General features: G+C 41.1%; 1 protein-coding gene across 1 annotated transcript in view; it reads right to left on the bottom strand.

Annotated features, from left to right (window-relative positions):
* Positions 1-23,572, bottom strand: part of LOC139455519 (beta-1,3-galactosyl-O-glycosyl-glycoprotein beta-1,6-N-acetylglucosaminyltransferase 3-like) — a 41,205-nt gene continuing 17,633 nt past the window's right edge. Inside the window, exons 2-3 of the mRNA XM_071237065.1 lie at positions 8,018-9,168; positions 1-257 (exon numbers count right to left, since the gene is read on the bottom strand). Of these exons, the coding sequence (XP_071093166.1) occupies positions 1-257; positions 8,018-9,083 (1,323 nt within the window). The 5' untranslated portion in view covers positions 9,084-9,168. The remainder of the gene's footprint in view (positions 258-8,017; positions 9,169-23,572) is intronic.

The raw sequence follows: 23,572 nt of genomic DNA, 5'->3' as shown, positions 1-23,572 counted from the left end.
TTAATGTTTATGATTTAATAAAACCAATCCGTTGACAGTTCGATTTCGTACAATTTCTTCCGCGCAAGCGTACGTCACAGGGTCATACTGTAGGTCAAATTTGTTTGCAACCAGTTTGTGAGCGACCTTCAATGAGGGGAGATCACCCAGTCCAAAGACGCATATATTATGCCGGTACCTTCCATGGCACCTATATCTTTGTTCTTTCCCGTTCCAAATAACAAATCTAGAAATAAACCTTTTCTTGTCTGGATGCTCTGAAACACAAAACAGGAATCTAAATGGTAAATGCCATGCCCTGTGTTTTCTATACCACACATATACAAGTACACACATCGTCAATATTTCATGGGTTTACAGACACTGTTACGTTCCTCCCCCAGGCATTGGGGGCACGGGTGGCCCAGTCGTCTAAGGCGCCGCGATTCGCTGTGTAGAGTTGTGTCCCTTGGGCACGCCAGAAACCTATGATTTTGGGTTCGAATCCCGGTTCGCCCCGATTATGTTTCTAGGTTTGTCAGCACCATATCCGTGCTCGTTGGTTTCATCGAAGTGGTAAACGTCTGAGACCTGCATCACTTCGGGCTCTCCTCCCACATTAAGCTGACACGCTGCGATATAACCGGAATATTGTTAAAAGCGGCGTTAAACCAAACTCACTCACTCACTCCATCAGGCATGAATACATATAACCACCGCTCAGCAATAGCGTAGCTATTTTAACCAACGGTTAAAGCCATGACCTGCTAAGGCCAATCAGAGCAGAAATATTTTTTGCGGTAATTGTCTCTGAAAGTATTTTTTACAAGGTTTATCGTTTAGGAGGTAATAGTCCGGGCGCTAATTTTCCAGGCAGTAATGTTATTATCCGATAGTAACTCATAATTGTTAAAGCTTAAACAATCGTAACTGCCATACTTTAACATAAAGTTATGACAATCATAGCGCTAAGATCACTTAAAGGAACTGGGCCATGAGCAGCAATAGTTCAGGCTTTAATTGTCCGGTCAGTCATTGTCTCGATCCAACCGATCCCATGAATCCCCTCTTACAATAAGCATGGGTTGCTACCAGCTGCACTGGTATAGCCCCACAGTCCTACATTTCTCAGAGACAAACTAGTTCCCCAAAGAAGGCATGTCGACTGCAGAATACAGTCAAGAGTACACTTACTAAACGCGAGAGTCATGTTTCACTCCCCTTTGAACAGTATTTCAACAGTATTCATATACGTGCAGCCAAATGTGTGGGGGAAGATCAAAGTGTAGGTCTTATACCAATCTCAGTAAGACCCGTGAAGATCCGGGATAGAATAGGTCTTCAGCAACCCATGCTTGCCGTAAAAGGCGACTATGCTTGTAGTAAGAGGCGACTAACGGGATCGGGTGGTCAGGCTCGCTGACTTGGTTGATGCATGTCATCGATCCCAATTGCGTGGATCAATGTTCATGATGTCAATCCCTAGATTGTGTGGTTCAGACTCGATTATTTACAGACCGCCATCATATAGCTGGAATATTGCTGAGTGCGGCGTTAAACAACAAACAAACAAACCAATCTCAATAAAATGAAATCTTTTACTCAGTTACTATACTTGTGATAATTAGACTTTGTAGACTGTTATCAGGCTTTGCTGAACCCGAAGAGCACGGATTATGGCGCTAATAAACCAAGGATCTTAATGTTTTGGGACAAGCGTAGTCTGTCTTACAGACCCTGATACATTTATATCAACTACAGCCCATGCAAGTCTATAATGTTTGGCAAGTCTAGGTTACTGCAGTGAAAATGAAGAGAATCACTGGGCTCCCTTTTTATTAGATTTTTATTTTCTGTATGATATGTTCATTTCAGAGACTATATGTTAGTCTAGGACAAGCGTAGTTTGGTGCGGTTGTGGAACGCAATACTGAATAGCGAATTGCGGCCCCTTTGACATCGTCCAACATGCCTCGTATAGAGAATACTAGCTGAGTTTCCTGTTGAAGAACGCCACACTGTAGCCACGTGTTACACTTGAGATTTTGAATATTATAAGTCTGCCAAGATTTATTTACCACTTAAATACTATCATGTTAGTGTCATCATGTATCATGCTACAGGATTACATTCTCCTAATTATTGCGTGTAATACAAATCCCTATTTAAAAGATAGATTTCAAAACACTCACAAATTGATTTAATTAGAGAAACAATTCCGAATATACTTGACAATCCGATATTACGGTGGACCGTAAGGGACATGGAAGCGTTTTCGACATGTTAAGAGTGTTTTGAGTTTCGCACGTTTTCATTTAACTATTACATATATTGTAGACAGTGAAATTGAAAAGGAAACTAGAAATAGCAGTAAAGCCCTCAATACTGCCAAACACTTAAAATTAAACATTAAACACAGAAAAACGTACATTAAGACGCCAAAACGATTCAAATATGAATAACGAAAAGTAAAATAGACTTAAAATTGTGTAGCCCGACCAAAGGCTATATAAAATCGCTTTAGGAATATTTGTCGGTATTGAAGCCTGGTGACATTTCTCCGCGGTGGAAATAGACTTCGGTAGATTTCTGTATATTTGCGTTTCCTTGTATTTTCTGTGATTCTCATGCGACTTTTGGATGCTTCAGCGAACACTTTTCTGTGTTTCATGTTTGGTTTTCAAGAGATTTTATAATCCAAAACTGGCTCCCACAGGAGATATCGCTTGGGTGAGATCGAGCGAAATCTGCACTGTAGATATCGCGTCAATGAAATTGCACAATGCTTTGCAGACCATTGTGACGTCATTGGTTACCATGACGTCACAATCAAAGGACATCACTAAGGACTCTTCTACTGAAACTGTTAGCAGTACTTTTTACACTTAAGACACTGCTTATTACTGTCTACAAACTGACAAGGCTGGAAGAATGATGTTGTTAAAATATATCAACACTTGTTGATAAAAGTTGAAAGCCTCGGCAAGCCTCGGAGTTTGGCCACTTTTATCAACTCGTGTTGATATGTTTCATATCAAAAGACACTCGTGTGAGATTCTCTATTTATCAATACCCAGTGTTTTCTTGCAAATGTTTCTATAATTGACTTTACGGGTCTCTTAGATAAAATTCTGTTTTTACCATATCTGTGGTTCTATGTGTCTAATGATTTGCTGTAACAAAGTCTAAAAACGTGTAATACACGAGTTACTTCGAAAAACACACTGTTATTGCGAAACAGTTTCAATGACCCTAATGGTCCACCGTACCATATAGCTTGGTTGAATTTAACAAGGAAGTGGTTTAAATTTTAACTTATACATGACCCACATATGTTGCGGTGTCAAGAATGACCGGATACCTGAAAATCTTCCTTATTGGATATATCCGCTAGCCGCCTCATTCTTTCAATTGTGTGTGTGTGTGTGTGTGTGTGTGTGTGTGTGTGTGTGTGTGACGACCCCATGTCCGTAATCTTGAGTTTCGCGTAAGTGTTTCGCGTAAGTATCCATCACTATTCCAGCTGCATGACGCCTTTCAGGGCCATTTGTTTTGGGTTTTTTAATTGAAATTTCAAGATTCAAAGATGTAATTTCAAGATACAGAAGTTGTAATTTCAAGATTATATATTGAAATTTCAAGATGTTATGTTTAAATTTCAAAATACATACAAAGTTGAAATTTCAAGATAATCATCTATAGTATCAACTTAGTATCTTGAAATTTCAACTTAGTATCTTGAAATTGTAACTTGGTATCTTGAAATTTCAACTTAGTGTCTTGAATTATTGTAGGCAATGTGAGTGAGTTAGATTTAGCGACGATTTTACAAGTATTCCAGTTATATCACGGCGTGTCAGCTTAATGTGGGAGGAAAGCCCCAAGTGATGCAGGTCTCAGACGTTTACCACTTCGGTGAAACCCATGAGCACGGGTATGGTGCTGACAAAACATAATCAGGGCGAACCAGGATTCCAGGGAAGCCACAATCATAGGTTTCTGGCAACTCTGCACAGCGAATCGCGGCGCCTTAGACGACTGGGCCACCCGTGCCCCCTGTAGACAATGTGACATCATATTCACGGTATATGTATATCTTCACTGTGGTTTCTCTCGAACTACGGTAGAGTCGATATTTGATAATATTTATCGTCCTTTTTCAAGCATACCAAGCATACCAAGACAACATTGCCAATGTAATAGGGAAATGGTTATGATTAATTTTTTTGGAATAAAGCAACATAAACATATTTCCATGGATATCACATTTGGGGGGATATATTTAGATACTGATAACACAGCAGACGGGAATATTCACACCTCATTTTTTTGGCATCGACAGAGACCGCCTTCGTGGTGAATGTTGTACTAGTGCGGACTTCGACCGAGATATCATGCAGCAGTTTAACATCGTTACCCCACTCAGACACAGTATACTGAGCTAACCAGTCCTTGTTTTATCCCCTGAATGATCTCCGGCCGCGTCATACCAAAAGACGTTAAAAGATGGTACATAGAGGTTATCACGAGAGTGTTTGGGGATGGTAAATATCCTGCATTAGGAATAAACATTGTATTTAGCGAGCCTTGGCGAGCTAAATACATAGTGTTTATTCCTAATGCAGGATATTTACCATCCCTAAACACACAAGCCTGATAACCTTTTTATCATATAATGTCATTCTTTAATTCTGTGCTTCAAAAAATCGCTTTCCATCTCTCTCAAACATTACCGAAACATTGAGTTTTCCTGGAATGCGCGCATTAATATTTATTACGTCACAGGGTAAGGGATGTGTGTGTAGGACTGTGACAGTAGCCAATATAGTTCCAACTGAAATCTGTTTCATATACAGTGGCGAAGCAACTTATACGCAAAACAACAGTTGTTTTTAATTGCCTTTCGTTGCAATCCATCGGTCTGTCCGCTAGAGTAACTGCCCTTTGTCAAAGGGAAGCTACTCTAACCCTAGTCTATGAGACGTCACGGCCACGGTCAGACGTTGTTGACAGTCGGTCTGTCCTTTCATAACGTTAAGAAGTGTAGTCAGATGTACACACACCGACAAATCGAAACAAGGTAACAGTTCAAACATATTTCGGCCGAATCCAACCATTTGGATTTGTGGAGAAGGTTTCAAGCCACTTAAATATATCAGTAATCAAGCTAAACATAAACAATTCATACTGTTTTCAGATTCTCTTTCATGCCTTCAGGCGATTAAAAATATGTCAACTAAACATCCACTTTTAATCGAAATTCTCGAATTATTCAATGATCTTGCTACTGGCCAATATGACATCGTCTTTTGTTGGTTACCAAGCCATGTTGGTATCATTGGTAACACAATGGCCGATGCTGCTGCAAAAGCAGCACTCAACAAATCTGTGACACCACTTCTGATCCCATACACTGATTTTAAACCCATCATTCGAACTTACATCCGAGATCTTATGCAACAGAAGTGGGACGCCCAAGTAGGTATCAATAAATTACATGAAATTAAACCAAATATCGGTTACACCTACTTGGGCTGTCAGTCCAGATTTGAAGAGGTCATTATGCGACGATGTCGTATTGGCCACAGCAGATATACGCACGAATATTTACTACAAGGTGAGGATCCTCCGTTTTGTATCCCTTGTGATGAAAGAATCACGGTCAAGCATGTCTTTTTAATATCAGTTCTCATTTAGTAATTGGGTTTTTAAAAGACACTGAATTGTACCATAAATTTTGATTACCATGTTGTGTACATATTATACTTTTTATAATTGGTAGAATAAATGTAATAACTGAGATTGTTAGTGGCTGTACCCTCGAAGGGGGTTGAAGTAATGTAAAATGATTGTCCCCCAGAGAGGGTACGTCAGACCACGTCATTCGAAGTATATTTTTCCGCCACAATTTTAATTATAGAATGTGTGTTCCTTTAATATGACTGATTTTGTCAATAATCGACAACAGCTGAAGGGATGATGTAAATCCGGCTGGGGTCCATGCAGGTAGCAAAAGTAATGTAAGTCCCCATGGTCCCTAACATGGTGATCTGCCTTCAGATGCTGGCGATCTACAGCCCTTTCTTATAATGTACTGTTTCATGACTATTTAATGATATCTTTTTATTGTTGTATGCTAGTTTTAAACATTCAATCTGTGATATTCTAGTAATTTTACTGTCCTTCGCTGACAGGTTCTTATTTGGTTTACATATATGTTTAAATATTGTATAACTTCTCGTCACGATATGGCTGAAATATTGCCGATGTGACGTAAAGCATAAACTCACTCACTCACTCAAGCCACAGAGGTCTACAAGCACAGAAATGGCTACTGATCCCGCTTGGCTAGGCCTCGTGCCCTCGCAAAATTGTTTCAAAATTTATATGTCCAAAGTTGCCAAAACTTATAAAATGCCTTAGCTACGTCACGGTTAGACACTGATTTGCAGTATATTAGACAGTTCGTTTGATAATGATAGCAATTATCCCTGTAGTTTATCCACATTCACGATGGTTAATTCTGACTCGATCGCCGAATGACGAGGGCGACGCCATGTTTGTTTATAAACAGTGAAAGTAGTCCTACTTGACCTTTGGTATTTGCATCTCTATCCGCATATGACCCCAACGGATATCGTTTTTATCCGTTGGCTTTATCCTGCCGAGAAACCTACCCATTATATGATAAAAGTTGTTACCCTACCCAGCGCTCGGCTTTAGGGGGCTAAAACAAGGATTGGTCGCGCTCGGAGTCAGTATTCTGTGTTAAACTGCGGCATACGTCCACACAGTAGTATTACCAAATCACACGATATGTAAACCATTATTAATTTTACTTCAACAACCAAATCAACATGATATCATGGTAGGATGATATCATGGTAGGATGTTTACGTACCAATCTTATCCTTAATCACTTACCGGTGGCACGGTGACCCAGTCGTCTAAGGCGCCGCGATTCGCTGTTCAGAGTTGCGTCCCTTGGGCACGCCAGAAACCTATGATTGTGGGTTCAAATCCCGGTTCGCCCCGATTATGTTTCTAGGTTTGTCAGCACCATATCCGTGCTGGTAGGTTTCACCGAAGTGGTAAACGTCTGAGACCTGCATCACTTTGCGCTTTCCTCCCACATTAAACTGACACGCCGTGATATAACTGGAATACAGTTAAAAGCGGGGTTAAACCCAACTCACACACCCACTCACTTAATCACTTACCACCAAATATACGTATGCTTTATTAAAATTATTTCATCGAAAATAACATACGAATAAGAATTCAAAATCGAAAAACAATACCCGGTACAGCTTTTAAAAAAGAAAATGGCGGTCCCCTCAAAGTATCACCCGATTCTGTTTTCGATCTGATATCCTTATTCAAACTTCATTTCCGATGAAGTATAGTGTACGTATTTGGAGGTAAGCGATTAAAGGACAGACTGGTATACAGATATAACGAGGTATTGTATGTTTTATGGCAAATCGGAGATGTAGAAGTACGCCAACATCTTTTTCGGGACGATCTGTAGCCCCAGTAATGACATAGAAAAAATGATATTAAAGGACGAACGGATGAGGGAATACGGTAACAGCAGCGAGCGTGGCACCGTGTGGGTCAGCGGCACGTCAATGATTGGGGGAGCAACCATTATATTTTCAAATTTTCATTGTTTATGTTGAACAATATAATTGAGTTTCTATATAAACATTTAAAAAAATGCTGATCTTAAACCAAACCTATCGTATAGTTCCTTCCTAACTGACCACAGGTATTTCTTCTCATCAACAATCACACTCACTCACTTCACGCAGATCCCGTTAGTCGCTATGCTTGTCGTAAGAGGCGACTAACGGGATCGGGTAGTCAGGCTCGCAGACTTAGTTGATGCACGTCATCGATCTCAAATGCGTGGACTGATGCTCATGCTGTCGATCACTGGATTGTCTGGTCCAGACACGACTATTTACAGACCGCCGTCATATAGCTGTAATATTGCTGAGTGCGGCGTTAAACAACAAAAACAAAACATAGTTACCTGTAAATCCCCCGGGGCTGTGCAGCAAAGGATTGTGGTAGAGATTATTCAGTGTTGCCCAGTAGTGTTCGTCGGGACTGTGAGTATTCATGGTCCAAAGCAAGAAGTCTCGAGCAATCTGATTGGTTAGGGCAAACTCCAAGAAATGTCGACTGAAGGCACCATAAGCGAGACCTTTGGTGATGGTCAAGTTATGGGGAGGAGGTGGCAAGTACTGGTCCGTTTTGACCAATGTACCCTCGGACACCGAATAACGGAAAACAAACCTCTCGAGTCTACGTCTCCTGTAGACTTCACGAATATCATTAGAACCATTAAGTTGCTTTAAAATATGAACAATTTCCAAATTTGTTTTTAAAGGTATTTCTGTCGATGCAAAATTTAGGAGATACTTCCATTTCTTGTCTTTGATTAACAGGTCTTCCATGCAGTTCAGATCTGCTCTCAGTCTGCTGAAATGGGCATAAATAAGATCTTCAAGCCTCGACGCTATAAAAACATTAGGGAAACAGTCTGTAAGCGTCTGGACTGCATCAAAGAATTCTGGCGGTGATTTCCTATCCACGTGTATACAATAGAAGTTTTGGGGCGCGTAGATAACTCTCAACAACCTCTCGAGGGCCTCAACCCCATCATGCGTCAGGATTGAGAATGCGAGAGGAAATTCAATTTCAAAGTTGGAATATGGCCTTTTGTATCCAAGAACTCTCTTAAATGCCGCACAATCCTTCGTCACCTTCAAAAACACACTTTCAGGAAACGCCGGAAATGAGAAATTATTTTTCTCCAAATATTCCTGTGAACGAGTCGTCTCGCCGACATCTTGTTTAAAAAGCTTGTCACATTGAAACTCGGTACTATGATATTGCACGTGTTCTGCGTAGCGCTGTAGAGGAGTCTGCATTACAAGCTCATCTATGTGGAGTTTTGTCTTTGAGAGGAGTTCCCTTCTCACGCGCGATTGTGAAGAGACTTGTGTGAAAAGAGACAGATTTGACATCAAGTAAACCGATGAGAAAAATCCCAAGAGGAACAACAACGCACGTTTGCCTCTGAAACGGAGCATTGCCGAATACCGAAGAGAATCTTGACTGTACTGACTACCCTGTCAGGAGCCTTGGGTTGCGATAAGCCAGCGTGCAGGAGTATATCTGGAATAGATAAATGTAACGTATTTTCAAGGCTGGAGTCTATCTGAACATTAGATTGATTGCAATGTTTCTATGCTGCTTGAAAAAACCAAAACTTGTTTGGATGGACCATCTTGCTGATAAGAATTCTCCTCATCGCGATTTACTGTCAGCAAGTGGCAGAACGTGACCTCTGCCAGGGTTCGTGTACCTAGGGATGAACATTTCTTTCTCGTATATGTTTTAGTGGCGCTCGCGCTGTGACGTCAGTGTGTATTTTGGTACGCTTAAGGGCGATGAGTTATGTACCTCGAAGTAGCGAGTGGGGAAATAGTGTTTACGTCCTGTCAACACTTTTAAAACAATTGGTGGCGGATATTTGGAGAGGGCTTGAGAGGAGAGCTTATTATATACGAACCGAATCATGATTCATATGGTTGTGTCATAATGATGGTGTTTGGTGACCCTGCCCTAATAGTATTACATGAAAGTGATATGTTAGAAAGACATATCAGTCAAAGCGGTAACCTATGTTGAGTGCTGAACGGCCTGTAGCTCGGTTTATATATAGGTCTCTGGGCTCCTTTTTATTATATTTTATAACTATAATTCAACAACTGTTTTTTTTCTGCAAAATATGTTCATTTCAGAGACTAGATGTCAGTCTACTCTACAACCCGCAGGCATGGACAGCTGCAATTTGCTCTGCATTTTGCTGTCCGACCCCCACCCTCCCTCGGGTGTAGCAGAATCCTATGATTGTGGGTTCGAACAGACTCTCCCGGATAATGATCGCTGATTTTGTTCCAGCACATTACCTGAGCTCGTTGGTTTCACCGTATTGTTAAACGTGTAAGACCTGCACTTTCGGGTTTTCCTCCCACAAAAGCTGATACACTGTGATATAACAGAAATTCCACCCAACTCACTCACTCTACACCCAAAATCTACAGGTATTTGCATATATTTTTATAATGCGTTACTACCCTATATCTTGATAATTCCAGTAGGCCGAATTGATTACATACCATTTTATGCCGCAGGAAGCAAAATTCCAGATAACGTATTGAGGCGTGTAAATAGTTAACTGTAGGTCAGGAAAACCAGTGCTTGGTAGCATGAGCAACGAGACGAGCTATCGGGGTTTGATGAAAGCCAATCAGTCAGGTTATATATCTGAACCATCCGATCCAGTTTGACAAAGTTACACCCGATCTTTTTGCATACGGGTCCCTTGGGACCTTACCTGCCCGATACTCCTCCCTACATGGTTGATGATGCCTGATGTTTTAAGATTATACAACGTCCTTTCAAGCTGCCTTGCCCTTCCTATGCCAACTACTGTTAATGGTCCGTTTGCTTTTTCAGAATTGGGCATTGTTTAAACGTCATGTTAAAACCTGTTCAACAACGGATACATTTATTTAGTGATGAATTACCCATAACAGACAAATGAAATTAAAACGTTCACTCTGTGGAATAAGACTTTGTGCTGATAATCGGAAGAAAACGCTCCCCCTAGTCTGTCTTACAGACCCTGATAAAAAATTTATATCAAATACAGCCCATGCAAGTCTATAGTGTTTGGCAAGTCTAGATCACTCCAAATGAAGAGAGTCACTGGGCTCCTTTTTATTATATTTTTATTAAGATAACTGAACAACTGTTTTTATGTACGATATGTTCATTTCAGAGACTAGATTTTAGTCTACGCTCCCCCTTGCCATGTGACCAATAGACTCTCACGTGTATTAAAAACAAAGATGATATTACTTGAGCAGGCAATGTGTTTCAGACAGTAATTACAAATTACCGCCAACTTCACGTCTAAATACAAAGATGATATTACTTGAGCAGGCAATGTGTTTCAGACAGTAATTACAAATAACCGCCAACTTCACGTCTCCCACTGGCCTCAGTGGTCTGCTTCGCTATCTCATTAGACAAACAACATCTATAGTTTCCGTAACATTACCCTAATTGACAAGATATTATTTTGTTACGATACCGAACCGTATCGTCATGTGATAAAGTATGGAATACCCTAATACATGTGTGTTGAACTCCACTATGGAAATTCCAGGTCAGAGCAGATCCCAGCGCGAGTCGACTAATGGGGCGAGTAGAGGTGAAATGGGGCGTAATGTCCCGGTTAATGCCGGTTTTGTAGTGCCAGCCCACTGAGATACCTAGACTAACATCTAGTCTCTGAAATGAACACATCTTACATAAAAAAATAATAAAAATATGAAAAAAGGAGCCCAGTGACTCTCTTCATCTTGGAATTTTAAAACACGTGTAAAGGATCCTATCACCAATCACTGGCATGTCATTGAAAGTGTGTGTGACAGGAAAATTTATTGCCCCCAACACCTCTCCCCAAACACACACCCTCCCACTGGAAGCAGGGGATCAGTTTAGAGGGCAGTAAGTATCAAATGTCCAGAAATCTATTTTGAGAGCAAGCTTGGGTACCAGCTTAGGGGCAGCATTTAGTGTGATTCCCATGGCTAAAACAACTTGACTTCATCCATCCCTTATGTCATCGACAGTCAATTTCTCTATGGATACCAGACTGTCATCATTCGTCAGTGTTGCCTTCTGTGCGACATCATTCAGGTACACAGTATGAGTCCTAAAGACACACATTTCTCAGTTTGTTACTTCATAAGTGCGATCAAGAGTGACACAACAATGACAGTAGCATGGCTTGTATTTTCCACTGCCTTGTATAAATAGGGAGAAAGTTCAAATGTCAACGATTTTCCACTCCCGGTTGGAGAGCTAAACAACACATCTTTACCATTTAAATACCTTTCAATGACTGTCTTTTGATTTGGATGTATGCTCTGTTTGGTTTCATCAGTGATGAAGCAATAAGCTCATCCATGTTCCTATTCATTCTTACAAGCAGAAAAGAAGAATGGCAATTATTCTTACACAGCAATGTAAAACCTTTAGAAATCCTCCTCTCTCCGCACCAGGGTAACAATGACACAAGTTAAGAAACTAGAATTTATATATGTCACTAAGTCTCCAATATAATCCCACATGTTGTCTGGCCAGAGTGAGTTGGCAGGGCCGGAGCGGGAGCGGGCGGTCTTGTCTCAGTGTGGGGTCTTGGGGAGTGGGGGTTGAGGTTCGGCACATCCTAATACTAAACACTAATGACAGGTAGAGATTTACTGATAATTACAAGCTCTGTGCTCGCTTGTAAATTCAGCAGATTTGTACAGACCCTGATACTGCAGTGATCTAGACTTGCCAAACATTATAGACTTGCATGGGCTGTATTTGATATATATTTGTATCAGGGTCTGTAAGACAGACCATGAGATACCATGCCGTAGTTTAACATGGATACCTCAGCTCCCACACATTATACTGGCTCAGAGTCCTTGTTTTATCTCCTCAATGTCGAGACCCGTGAAGATTCCGGGGTAGAATAGGTCTTCAGCAACCCATGCTCCCGTAAAAGGCGACTGCTTGTCGTAAAAGGCGACTAACGGGATCGGGTGGTCTGGCTTGCTGACTTAGTTGATGCATGTCATCGATCCCGATTGCGTGGATCGATGCTCATGATGTCAGTCACTGGATTGTCTGTTTCAGATTATTTACAGACCGCCGTCATATAGCTGGAATATTGCTGAGTGCGGCGTTAAACAACAAACAAAACAAACATGAAAGGAAGAGGCAGCGTATGTAGCAGAGTCACACATCCTAGACCAACTGTGATGGAGTGAGCCGTAGCGACGAGTTAGCGTACTGTCTCGGTAATGCAATCCAACCTGTGGCTTGAGCTGTCCAATAACGGTGATAGGAAGCTGACCTGACATCGTTTGAACTGTTGTCGTAAGCTTGAAGAGACACGTCCAACTAGCTGGAGTGAGTGAGTGAGTGAGTGAGTGAGTGAGTTGGGTTTAACGCCGCTTTTAACAGTATTCCAGTCATATCACGGCGTGTCAGCTTAATGTGGGAGGAAAGCCCGAAGTGATGCGGGTCTCAGACGTTTATCACTTCGGTGAAACCCACGAGCCCGGGTATGGTGCTGACAAACCTAGAAACATAATTGGGGCGAACCGGGATTCGAACCCACAATCATAGGTTTCTGGCGTGCCCAAGGGACCATATAGCTGGAATATTGCTGATTGCGACGTCAAACAACAAACAAACAAACTCTATGTTGAACAACACTTTACCAAGACAACAAAACCAGTGCACTTATGTCGCATCTGGGCCCGCGTCGTTGTTTTTGCATCACCCCGGAGTAGTCGACTCTTAAATAGGCACAATGCTCCAAGGTCAGCAACATCAACGTACGAAAAACACGATCTGGCAATTGAACCGGCGGATCACCATAATCCTTGCTGTCGATAACAACAGCAGGTGTAAAACTTTTCCACGGGAACACATTGACATAGAGCATGAATTAACTCCACGTGCATCGCATCCATGGAAACGTTTTCCGTTGGACGCGGAACGTCTGCTGTCTCAAAAATGCGGTGTTCATACCAGGGAGACTATATAAACACCCTCTATATGGGTTCCCTGGTTCATACCGACAACCTGGGGATCGGGTGGTCAGGCTCGCTGACTTGGTTGATCCATGTCATCGTATCACAATCACTGGATTGTCTGGTCCAGACTCGATTATTTACAGACCGCCGTCATATAGCTGGAATATTGCTGAGTGCGGCGTAAAACAACAAACCAAACCAAACCAAAACCGACAAGTTTGTTGGAATTGGTATGTGTGAAATTGAGACATTGACTCGATTTAAGTAATCATGAAATTCTAGATATATATACATTATGACACTTATCATCCAAAGTGTGCAAGGTAGGTTTGAATAACTTCACCCCAACATGCTGGGCTGTCAGCTACAAAAAAAACTAATCCTTCTTTAAGTTTTGTTTGTTTGTTGTTTAACGCCGCACTCAGCAACATTACAGCTATATAACGGCAGTCTGTAAATAATCGAGTCTGGACCAGACAATCCAGTGATTAATATCATAAGCATCGATCCACGCAATTGGGATCGATGACCATCTTCCCGAGGCAAGTGAGTTAACTGACTATAAAAGTTCAGTTTCCACCCTTGCCGATCTAGACTGGTATTATGGAGTTACATTTTGGCTGGACTAACGAGTCTATGCATAGTCCAATCAAAATAGCGCACCGAAATCGAAATCCGGTTCGTATAGTGTCATGCAGATTTCGGTCGACTGCAGGATTTGCAAAGCATGTGCACCGCTAACTCGTTGTCAACAGATATTTTCTAAATCTTTTCATGCTTTTAATCAAGGTGCTCGCGTGATTTGATGCACTTCGCGATGTAAAACTCGTTTTATCACAATATAGATCTTGAATATCAATCAGATCGTCTTGACTGGGCGCCACCGTTTTGTTTGAAGCAAATGCAAGTGATACGAGAGGTTGAATCTGATTGGTCAATAGGAGAGGCATTGAAAGGACATAACTCGTAATAGCCACTGGTGGCGCTACGATCGAGCCCAGGAATTCCAGCCTAGTTCGGCAAGGGTGGAAACTGGCCTTTTAAAGTCAGTTAACTCTCTTGCCTCGGGAAGATGATCGATGACATGCATTAATCAAGTCAGCGAGCCTGACCACCCGATCCCGTTAGTTGCCTCTTACGACAAGCATAGTCGCCTTTTACGGCAAGCATGGGTTGCTGAAGACCTATTCTATCCCGGATCTTCACGAGGACCTTCTTTAAGTTATATAGCCGTATTGTTTTGTTTGTTGTTTGACACCACAAGGAAACTCCAGACCATTTTAATCAAATATAGGGGTTAAGCAAGGTTGAATACTATCTCCAACATTGTTCGATCTATTAATGATCTTGAACACCTACACTTTGTGATCACTGCTCAGTCCCTGAAGATGAACACTATCTGATGTCTTGTAGATAATATTCGGATAATAAAGCACTCCATGTTTAATTATCTTCCCTTTAAAGTTAATTATTTTGAAAGCCCAATCTCATTAAAACCAGGTCTTAGTTCTCGCTATCGCTAAACAAAGCGGTAGCGAAAACTAAGATCTGATTTTAATGAGATTGTTTGAAATCCTTAATATCACAGAAATATGTACTCTGCTTTTTCTCGAATAATGAACCTGGTAACATAGCAATAATCTGCTATCATATATACAACTTCAAATAAATCTGATATACTTATTATAGATAGTCCTGGTATTGGTACTTTGTGTTGTTATCCTGACTTATTATGCATCTGTTTATATAGTTTATAGAATATTGTCTCTGTTTCTAACGTTTGTGGAATAAAAAATCTTGTATCTTGTATCTTGTATCTCTTAGCGTGATGTAGGGAGAGGTTGTCCAGTGATTAAAGCCCATTCCTGGCGTCCCATTCCACGATTTAGCTGGGAAGATGCTAAAGGAGAGGCGTGAAAGCTTTCCCACTCACGAGGAACGTGATTGTGAGTGAGTGAGTTTAGTTTAATGCCGCTTTTAAAGGTATTCCAGTTATATCACGGCGTGTCAGCTTAATGTGGGAGGAAAGCCCGAAGTGATGCAGGTCTCAGCACGGGTATGGTGCTGACAAACCTAGAAACATAATCGGGGCGAACCGGGATTCGAACCCACAATCATAGGTTTCTGGCGTGCCCAAGGGACGCAACTCTGCACAGCGAATCGCGGCGCCTTAGACGACTGGGCCACCCGTGCCCCCCAACGTGATTGTGGGTTATCGGAAATGATATATTATAGAGATACGTATTCAGTATATTGTAGACGAGGAGCACAAGTCTCCACTTGAAATATACGCCTTTTCATGACCATTGTACAGGTCAGAACGCTCAATGATCATTTGAAAACGGACACCCTTTGATGAGATGAAGTATGACGGGGCCAGTTACTACTTATAGTAAAACGAACAAAGGTGGTGTCAAGTGGAGACACAAACAGAAATAATAAGTGGTCAGTGTTGGGTTGGTTGGTTGGTTTGTTGTTTAACACCGCACTCAGCAATATTCCAGCTATATGACGGCGGTCTGTAAATAATCGAGTCTGGACCAGACAATCCTGTGATTGGTATCATGAGCATCGATCCATGCAATTGGGATCGATGACATGCATCAACCAAGTCAGCGAGCCTGACCACCCGATCTCGTTAGTCGCCTTTTACGGCAAGCATGGGTTGCTGAAGACCTATTCTATCCCGGAATCTTCACGGGTCGTCAGTGTTGGGGAATTATTGCAGTTAATACACTAAACATCTGACAGACTCAGATTACAGCTTAAACATAAGGTTATTTTCCACAGAAAGCCTCAGTGGTTACATATAATGTACATTGTGTATAGGTTAGACCACGAGAACAGTGTCGAATCGTTAAAGGACCGCCTCCGTGGTCTAGTGGTAGAGCGTCCGCCCCGAGAGCGGAAGGTCTGGGGTCCGATCCCCGGCCGCGTCATACCAAAAGACGTTAAAAGATGATACTTTTTGTTACCCTGTCTGGCGCTCGGCATTAAGGGGCTAAAACAAGGACTGGTCGGCTCGAGTCAGTATACTGTGTGTGAGTGGGATATTCATGTTAAACTGCGGCATGGTATCTCAGTGAGCTAGCACTATAAATCATTATCAGTCCGGACTAGTACAAGCAGCCACACAAACACACACACGTACATGCACGTCGCTATATAAGTGCAATAATCTTGGACGCGACATTTAAACCCCATTTCACCTCACCTCACCTAATTGTTAAAATGGTTTAATCAACCATTTCAACGATTAGACACTGGGGTCTGAGTGGTCTAACATACTTAAACCAGGTCCAACATTTATGGCACCTAAAATGCTTAAAAAACATTGTTTTATTGAAGGTATATTGGAAGATATTCAGGAACTATATGCTCAACTGCGAGAACACTGTTTGAGCCGGTGTGACATTGAAAATGGACCCGCGTTGAAAAGTGACCCGGGAGTCAGTATTCAACGTTGAAAACATACCCGGTCTCAATATTCAACAGACCAGGGTCAATTTTCAACCGTTGAAAAGTGACCCTGTCAGCTTACCAAGTCGTTAAATAGTGACCCGGGCCTCGCGTTGAAAAGTGACTCCGTTGAATTATGACTTCTAGTGTAAATAAAAAGATCTAATGTTGTTTTACGTACATGTATGGTTTTTTGAGTGCGGTAGAGAGAAGGGTAGGGGCGTTTCATGTTTTATTAAAACGGGAATAATCTCGATATTAAAGATTGACTGGACATAACTATAGCTCTATACAACCAAAAATCGCCGATACAGCTTCTCTTTGATTTTAGACTTATTGACACCACATTTGCTGCAGATCGAAGGAAGTCAAGCTATATTGCTCATTCGATTTTATTCGTAAAGAGGCAAAAGTGTCTTTTGCAATGGTTTACAAATAGCTATTTGTCAGTGGTTTTATAGTCTCCATGTTTCAACTGGTTAAATCAAGGACTTATATATTGCATAGATTTTCGTGCATATTAGTTTTGTTTATATCGGTTAATATTTTAAAAAGATGTCGGCCACATTGATGTTTGCCGATGTTTGTCAACGTGGCCAAAATTGTATATGTTTACGGAATCCTCTCATCCAAGATTTTAAGCAAAATGTATATTTCAAACATTGCCGACTTTTTGATGTTTTCTTTAAACGTGTTATCATGGCTTTGTCGGGAGACCAAAAAACCCTTTATATTCGACCGTATTGCACGTGCAGCAGTACCACGTGACAGGAATCGAAAGATTGTCATTGGGATGTTATGGATAGGCATACAGTCGTGTATGGCATAATTCATGTGTCATAGCATTCACACAATAGTCAGACATGGAACAACAAGAGATCAGTGAGATCTCCATTTTCGTCAAAGACAGGACCTACCCAAAATCTAATCTTGTGCTACAAATCAAAGAATGGAAGATGTCTAAGAGTGCTGGGTGAGGATGAAGTATCTAAAGTACTGACATGTACTCATTCACAAAAGCACGGAGGACATTTGGGAGTCAATAAAACGTGAGTATTCAAGTACAGTGTATGTATAGGTCCAGCTACCTTTCAATCTTCATTTTTGTTAAGATTTGATTAATAAATTCACGAGGGGATATCAAAAAGTTTTGAGCCTCACTTACTTAAAGTTGAAATTCTGGTTAAAGTTACAATTATTTTTCAACATAGTCCCGTTCCAATTCACATACTTGTTCCATCTGGTTTTCCAATCATTAATGCCCGATATAAAGAGGTCCAGCAGTAAATTGTTGTCGTCCTCAAATCTTCAACCCTGCAGGTGCTTTTTCAAATTAGGGACTAAGTGGAAATCACTGGGGGCTAGATCTGTAGGTCACAGTTCGAACCCACATTCTCGAACAGCATCCATCTCAGCCCAGCTGGCGTGTACTGGTGCGTTTTCTTGTTAGACAATCTAGAACAGGTACTAGTATTTGGGTATCCTCCATTGTATTGTATAGAGTCGCTTAATGTGGTAGAGAATGCTCTTCGTTATCTACTTATTACAAGTGTTTTAGACTCAAAACATTTGATAACTTCCACATTTCCAAAATTCATTGTACATTGTACTTTTGTTTGAAACGAGTTCAATCTCTTTGATTTTGTGGTTTTTCGAAACTGCAATTATAGATTGCTTTCATTGCCGCAGTAAACAGTTCACTGACTTAATAGAACATGACCCTTTTGGTAAGGTTTTTAGCTTTCTTGTCTTGAAATACCTATAGTATGCAGATGTGTCTTTGATGTTTACCATTGTGTGATCTTTTGAGTATTTGACCTTTTTAGATATAGTAAAAAAGTTTAATCTTTTGAAAACAAACTAGGTATTTTGTTGGCTTGTTGGCAAGTCTGGTAACTTCCATCGCTTGGCCTTCACTTTTGTTTCACGTTGCAAATGATGGAAGTGGTCATTGTAACATATGTGATCAGAAACTTCCAGGGTTATAATACAAAATGATGCATTTCTGATTTGCTTCACCCACCTTGCATAAACCGTTGTTATTCCTAATTTGATGGTGATAATATGATCCACCCTTCCAACAGAGATGCTAATAACCCAGTTAACACAGTGGGTCCAGGCAACGTTGCATACGTAGGTTACTATTTGGTTACTATGTCGACTCCCAGTAATGTTACCAGAACGTTCCTGTGGAACCATGCAACGTCTGTGCAACGTTCGTGTTACGTTGCAGACTAATTGGTTGCTTTAATCCGTTGTAGCAATATAACGACAGCGTCACGTTGAGGGTAACGTTGGATGCCACTTTGCTTAAACAAAGTAACGTCCTTACAACGTTGTGGGGACGTCCTTTTGTTAGCTGGTAACACGCGAGTCTGTCCTTTCAGCCCTTTGTAATGCATTCGATTAATGGTTTTTATCTAGTTCGTCCGAAAACGTCCCCAACCGAAAACGTCCCCACGCATCAAATCAGCGCTGACGAATGCGAATTGGGGAGTAGTGCACTTTACCGGGCGCACTTTTTCAGATCCAATTAGCGCTGTGGGGGCTCGAACGCGCTTCGCCGGCTCACCGGTTCTGCTAATTAATGCGTTAATTAGCCGACGCTCTACCACTGGACCACAGGCGCTATCACATGTAATCAGTGCTCGTTCAACGGGTCATTAGAATCCCCATTGACATGCTCGCGTAATCAGTAAACAATGAATTGCGCATGCGTATGACGTCACGGTCCGCGCTCCCATTCATGTTTTCTTGAAATCACACCCGCAATTGTTTTTGTCAGCATGACCGACCAATGGGATTAAAAGGATTAACGCTTGTAAAGGTAAGAATTTATGGCTCACCCTTGCCCAAAGCAGGCTAACCCTAATGACCGAAAACGGGTGTTGGATCGTAAAGACGTGTAAGTTTCCCTAAGACCGATAAACGGGTGTTGGATCGTAAAGACGTGTAAGTTTCCCTAAGACCGAAAAGGGGTGTTTGATTGTAAAGATGTGTAAGTTTCCCTAAGATCGAAAACGGGTGTTTGATTGTAAAGATGTGTAAGTTTCCCTAAGACCGAAAACGGGTGTTGGATCGTGAAGCGAGAGTCACCAGCAGAGCGTGAGGCACGGTAACGGTATAACGAGACAGCAGTGGCACTATAGCGCGGTAATTGAGCGGATGGTAGAGCTCGGGCTGCGCCCGGTAAACTGCATTGTTGCCCGCGAATTGTGCTTTTAATGCTAGTGTTTTTAACTAATCTTATTGCTACTAACTTCTTATAATATTTTTTATTTGTTTGTGAAATGTGATTTCATATTTTGAAATGTTATGGGCTTGAAGTTTGTATGTAAATATACCAACTTTCGTGCCAACACAATATATATTTGCATATAATTATATCAGAATGACTTAAGATTGCAACATTTATTATTGCACTGAAATATACTTGGCATCATGCTAAAACTTCGAAACAATAATCGTTAAACGCTATTCCTAAGACAGCAATGAACATTTTATGCATGGGGACGTTTTAGGTTGGGGACGTTTTCGGTGTACCCCTTTCTATTTACGACTTCCAGATTGTAGATAATATTTTTTGGATAATCAACTGTGACCATTCAGAGCACAGTGCTCACCCACACCCCAACACACGATGTCAAATGTGTATTGTCGTGAGGTGCAGACACTTGACACTTGAGACTGCCATTTCCTTTTTGTCAACGTCTGACAGATATCGTTCACCAGGACAACTGAATGCTGTTGTGGTTCTCAACTCGAGACTTACGTAGGTGGAAGGTCGTTATATTGTTTGTAGACAAGACTTTCCGGGTTAGGCTTAGACCTTTGTAATCAACAACCCCGGTATCACTCTTGTTATTCCAATGCTGTACAATAGCATATTAGGTACCCGTACTTTCTGCTAGAAATTTTCTAACATGTGTGCATTTATATTTTGCAGCGGGAAGAAAGTCAGCGAGAGGTACTACTGGAAGGGCTCCTTCCAACAGGTCCAATACTTTGTAGCTAAATCCAGTCAGTGTCAGAAAAAAGGAAGTATAAAGAAGGCAAAGAAACCTCTTCAACCTATTCCTATATTCTATACCGAAACGTCCCTTTTCACAGTATTAAAGAAGTTGTTATCCATAAAATTGTGTCTCTCTTGTCATCCGTCAACTTCTAAGTAATGCCTATCAAACAATGCATTCAGTCAGATTGGAATGGACATGATTGGTCCACTTGAAGAGACTGAGAAAGGTGGGTTACACATTTTGATATACTTTGATTGATTGCATAGACAGGTTTACAAGTTTGTTTGTTTTTAAATAAGAAGTTTGTTGTCATTTGATAATATTCTATTTGTCTATTAAAGATTTTCTCTCCTACTCAATGACTGTGTCTGTACCCTGTAAACTAGTCTGAGTATCTGGCAGTAAATAGCGACCATAAGCTGTTTTCGTTATGGGGTATGATATGTTCTGTAACATGGCTTTGAATTTGAAATATGATTCACGTTGTACCTCGATCTTCAACTGCAAACTAGCCCCCTTTCATGCTGAGCATTATGAAAATGAACTTGTGGCGCATATCAAATACACTACGCGACGACTCCCGTGTAACAGCACCCACCGTACGTGATATATTTGACCCATCACAGATCACAAGCTTCATTTGCATACTGCGCAGCATGCGGCTTAGTACACAAATCAAGATTGAACTACAAACTCATCCATAAAAAATTGAAACCATCTTAAGTTTGCAGACAAGACACATTTTTTCTTATCACATTCAAACTAAAACGTATGACCATATCCCGTGACGAAAACAGCTTATGGTCGCTATTTACTGCCAGAAACTCGTGCTAACTGTAATCTGACCTTTTGAAGAAGTACTTCGGTTTGAAATATGCGTTTTTCTTTTCAGGAAACAAGTACATTCTGGTTTTCACGGACTATCTTACTAAGTGGGTCGAGGCAGAGGGAGTTCCGAACAAGTCAGCTGAAACAGTCCTGAACTGTTTTGTTCATTTTGTTTGCAGACCCGTTGTACCAGATAAACTTATTACCGACCAGGGGAGGGAGTTTTGCAATGATTTGAATAAAAGATTTTGCAAAGCTATGGGCATCGATCACAGAGTGGCGTCACCGTATCATCCACAAACTGGAGGCCATACTGAACGATTTAACAAAACACTTTGCATGATGTTGACAACAATAGTTAATTCAGCACAGAATGATTGGGATGATCAACTGCCTTATGTTCTTCTTGCATATCGTACCGCAGAACATGCTTCAACAAAATCAGATCCATTTTCGCTTGTTTATGGACGGAAGGCAAGACTTTTGAATTCTGAGGATATATGTTTCTGAGAACATTTTCTTATGACGGATGAGCGTACATACGACGATTGTTCTTGACAGCATCATACATTATTTTAATATTTCATGTGACAAATGCATCGAAGAACTTCAAATTTTGTTTCTGAGATTTGTAATAAAAACGATGAATCTGAGAACTTTTGGAACTTAATGTATCTGATATCTTTTTAAGGAAATATTTTCCTGAAAAAGGTATACATATACATGTATTTTATTTTAGAGGACAAACATTTTAGAACACTTCAAGGAATAAAGAATCGTCAAAATGATGAAACATCAGTACGTTTTGAACAACAGAGGTTCTGGTTCCAGTGTTGAAGTGATGGACCCTAACAAAGGCACCGAACAAAGCAAGGTCGTGTCTAGTGCTCTCTCTCTCTCTCTCTCTCTCTCTCTCTCTCTCTCTCTCTCTCTCTCTCTCTCACACACACACACACACACATATACAATACACTCACACTCACACTCTTGCGTGCGGTTTAGACCTCTTGGCGAAGTCTCTTTAAATACTAACCTGCACCAACATACTTGCTCTAACACACATGCACCCATCCGGGCCACTTTCGTTCAGCCCGAAGACTGGTGCCCCATTGAAACCACCGTGGCGTTAGGGTTCAGTTAGTACCCAAAGCCACGTAAAACTCAAACAAACATAACACACGTGCAAGCGTACGCACTGGCTGTCGCTGGGCGCTCAAAACAGCTGTACATGCACACACATTTTTGGACATTTCTAAAGCCAGGAACCATGGCAATTTGTATACGTATATAAATGCGTGTCACATCCAACCCTCATCCCGAACACACTGATAAATATTTGCACCAGTTTAGACATGTTGCCAAAGATAACAGAGTCTTCTGGTAAGCAGAATAAACCACAAGTCATAATTCAACGGAGTCACTTTTCAACGCGAGGCCCGGGTCACTATTTAACGACTTGGTGAGCTGACACGGTCACTTTTCAACGGTTGAAAATTGACCCTGGTCTGTTGAAAATTGAGACCGGGTATGTTTTCAACGTTGAATACTGACTCCCGGGTCACTTTTCAACACGGGTCCATTTTCAATATCACACCGGCCCTGTGT

The sequence above is a fragment of the Haliotis cracherodii genome, unplaced genomic scaffold (genome assembly GCF_022045235.1).
Source record: "Haliotis cracherodii isolate W230 unplaced genomic scaffold, xgHalCrac1.p SCAF_11, whole genome shotgun sequence".
NCBI classification, from domain to species: Eukaryota; Metazoa; Mollusca; class Gastropoda; order Lepetellida; family Haliotidae; genus Haliotis; species Haliotis cracherodii.
Note: the sequence above shows the minus strand (reverse complement) of the source record. Positions and strands in the feature narration are given on the sequence as shown.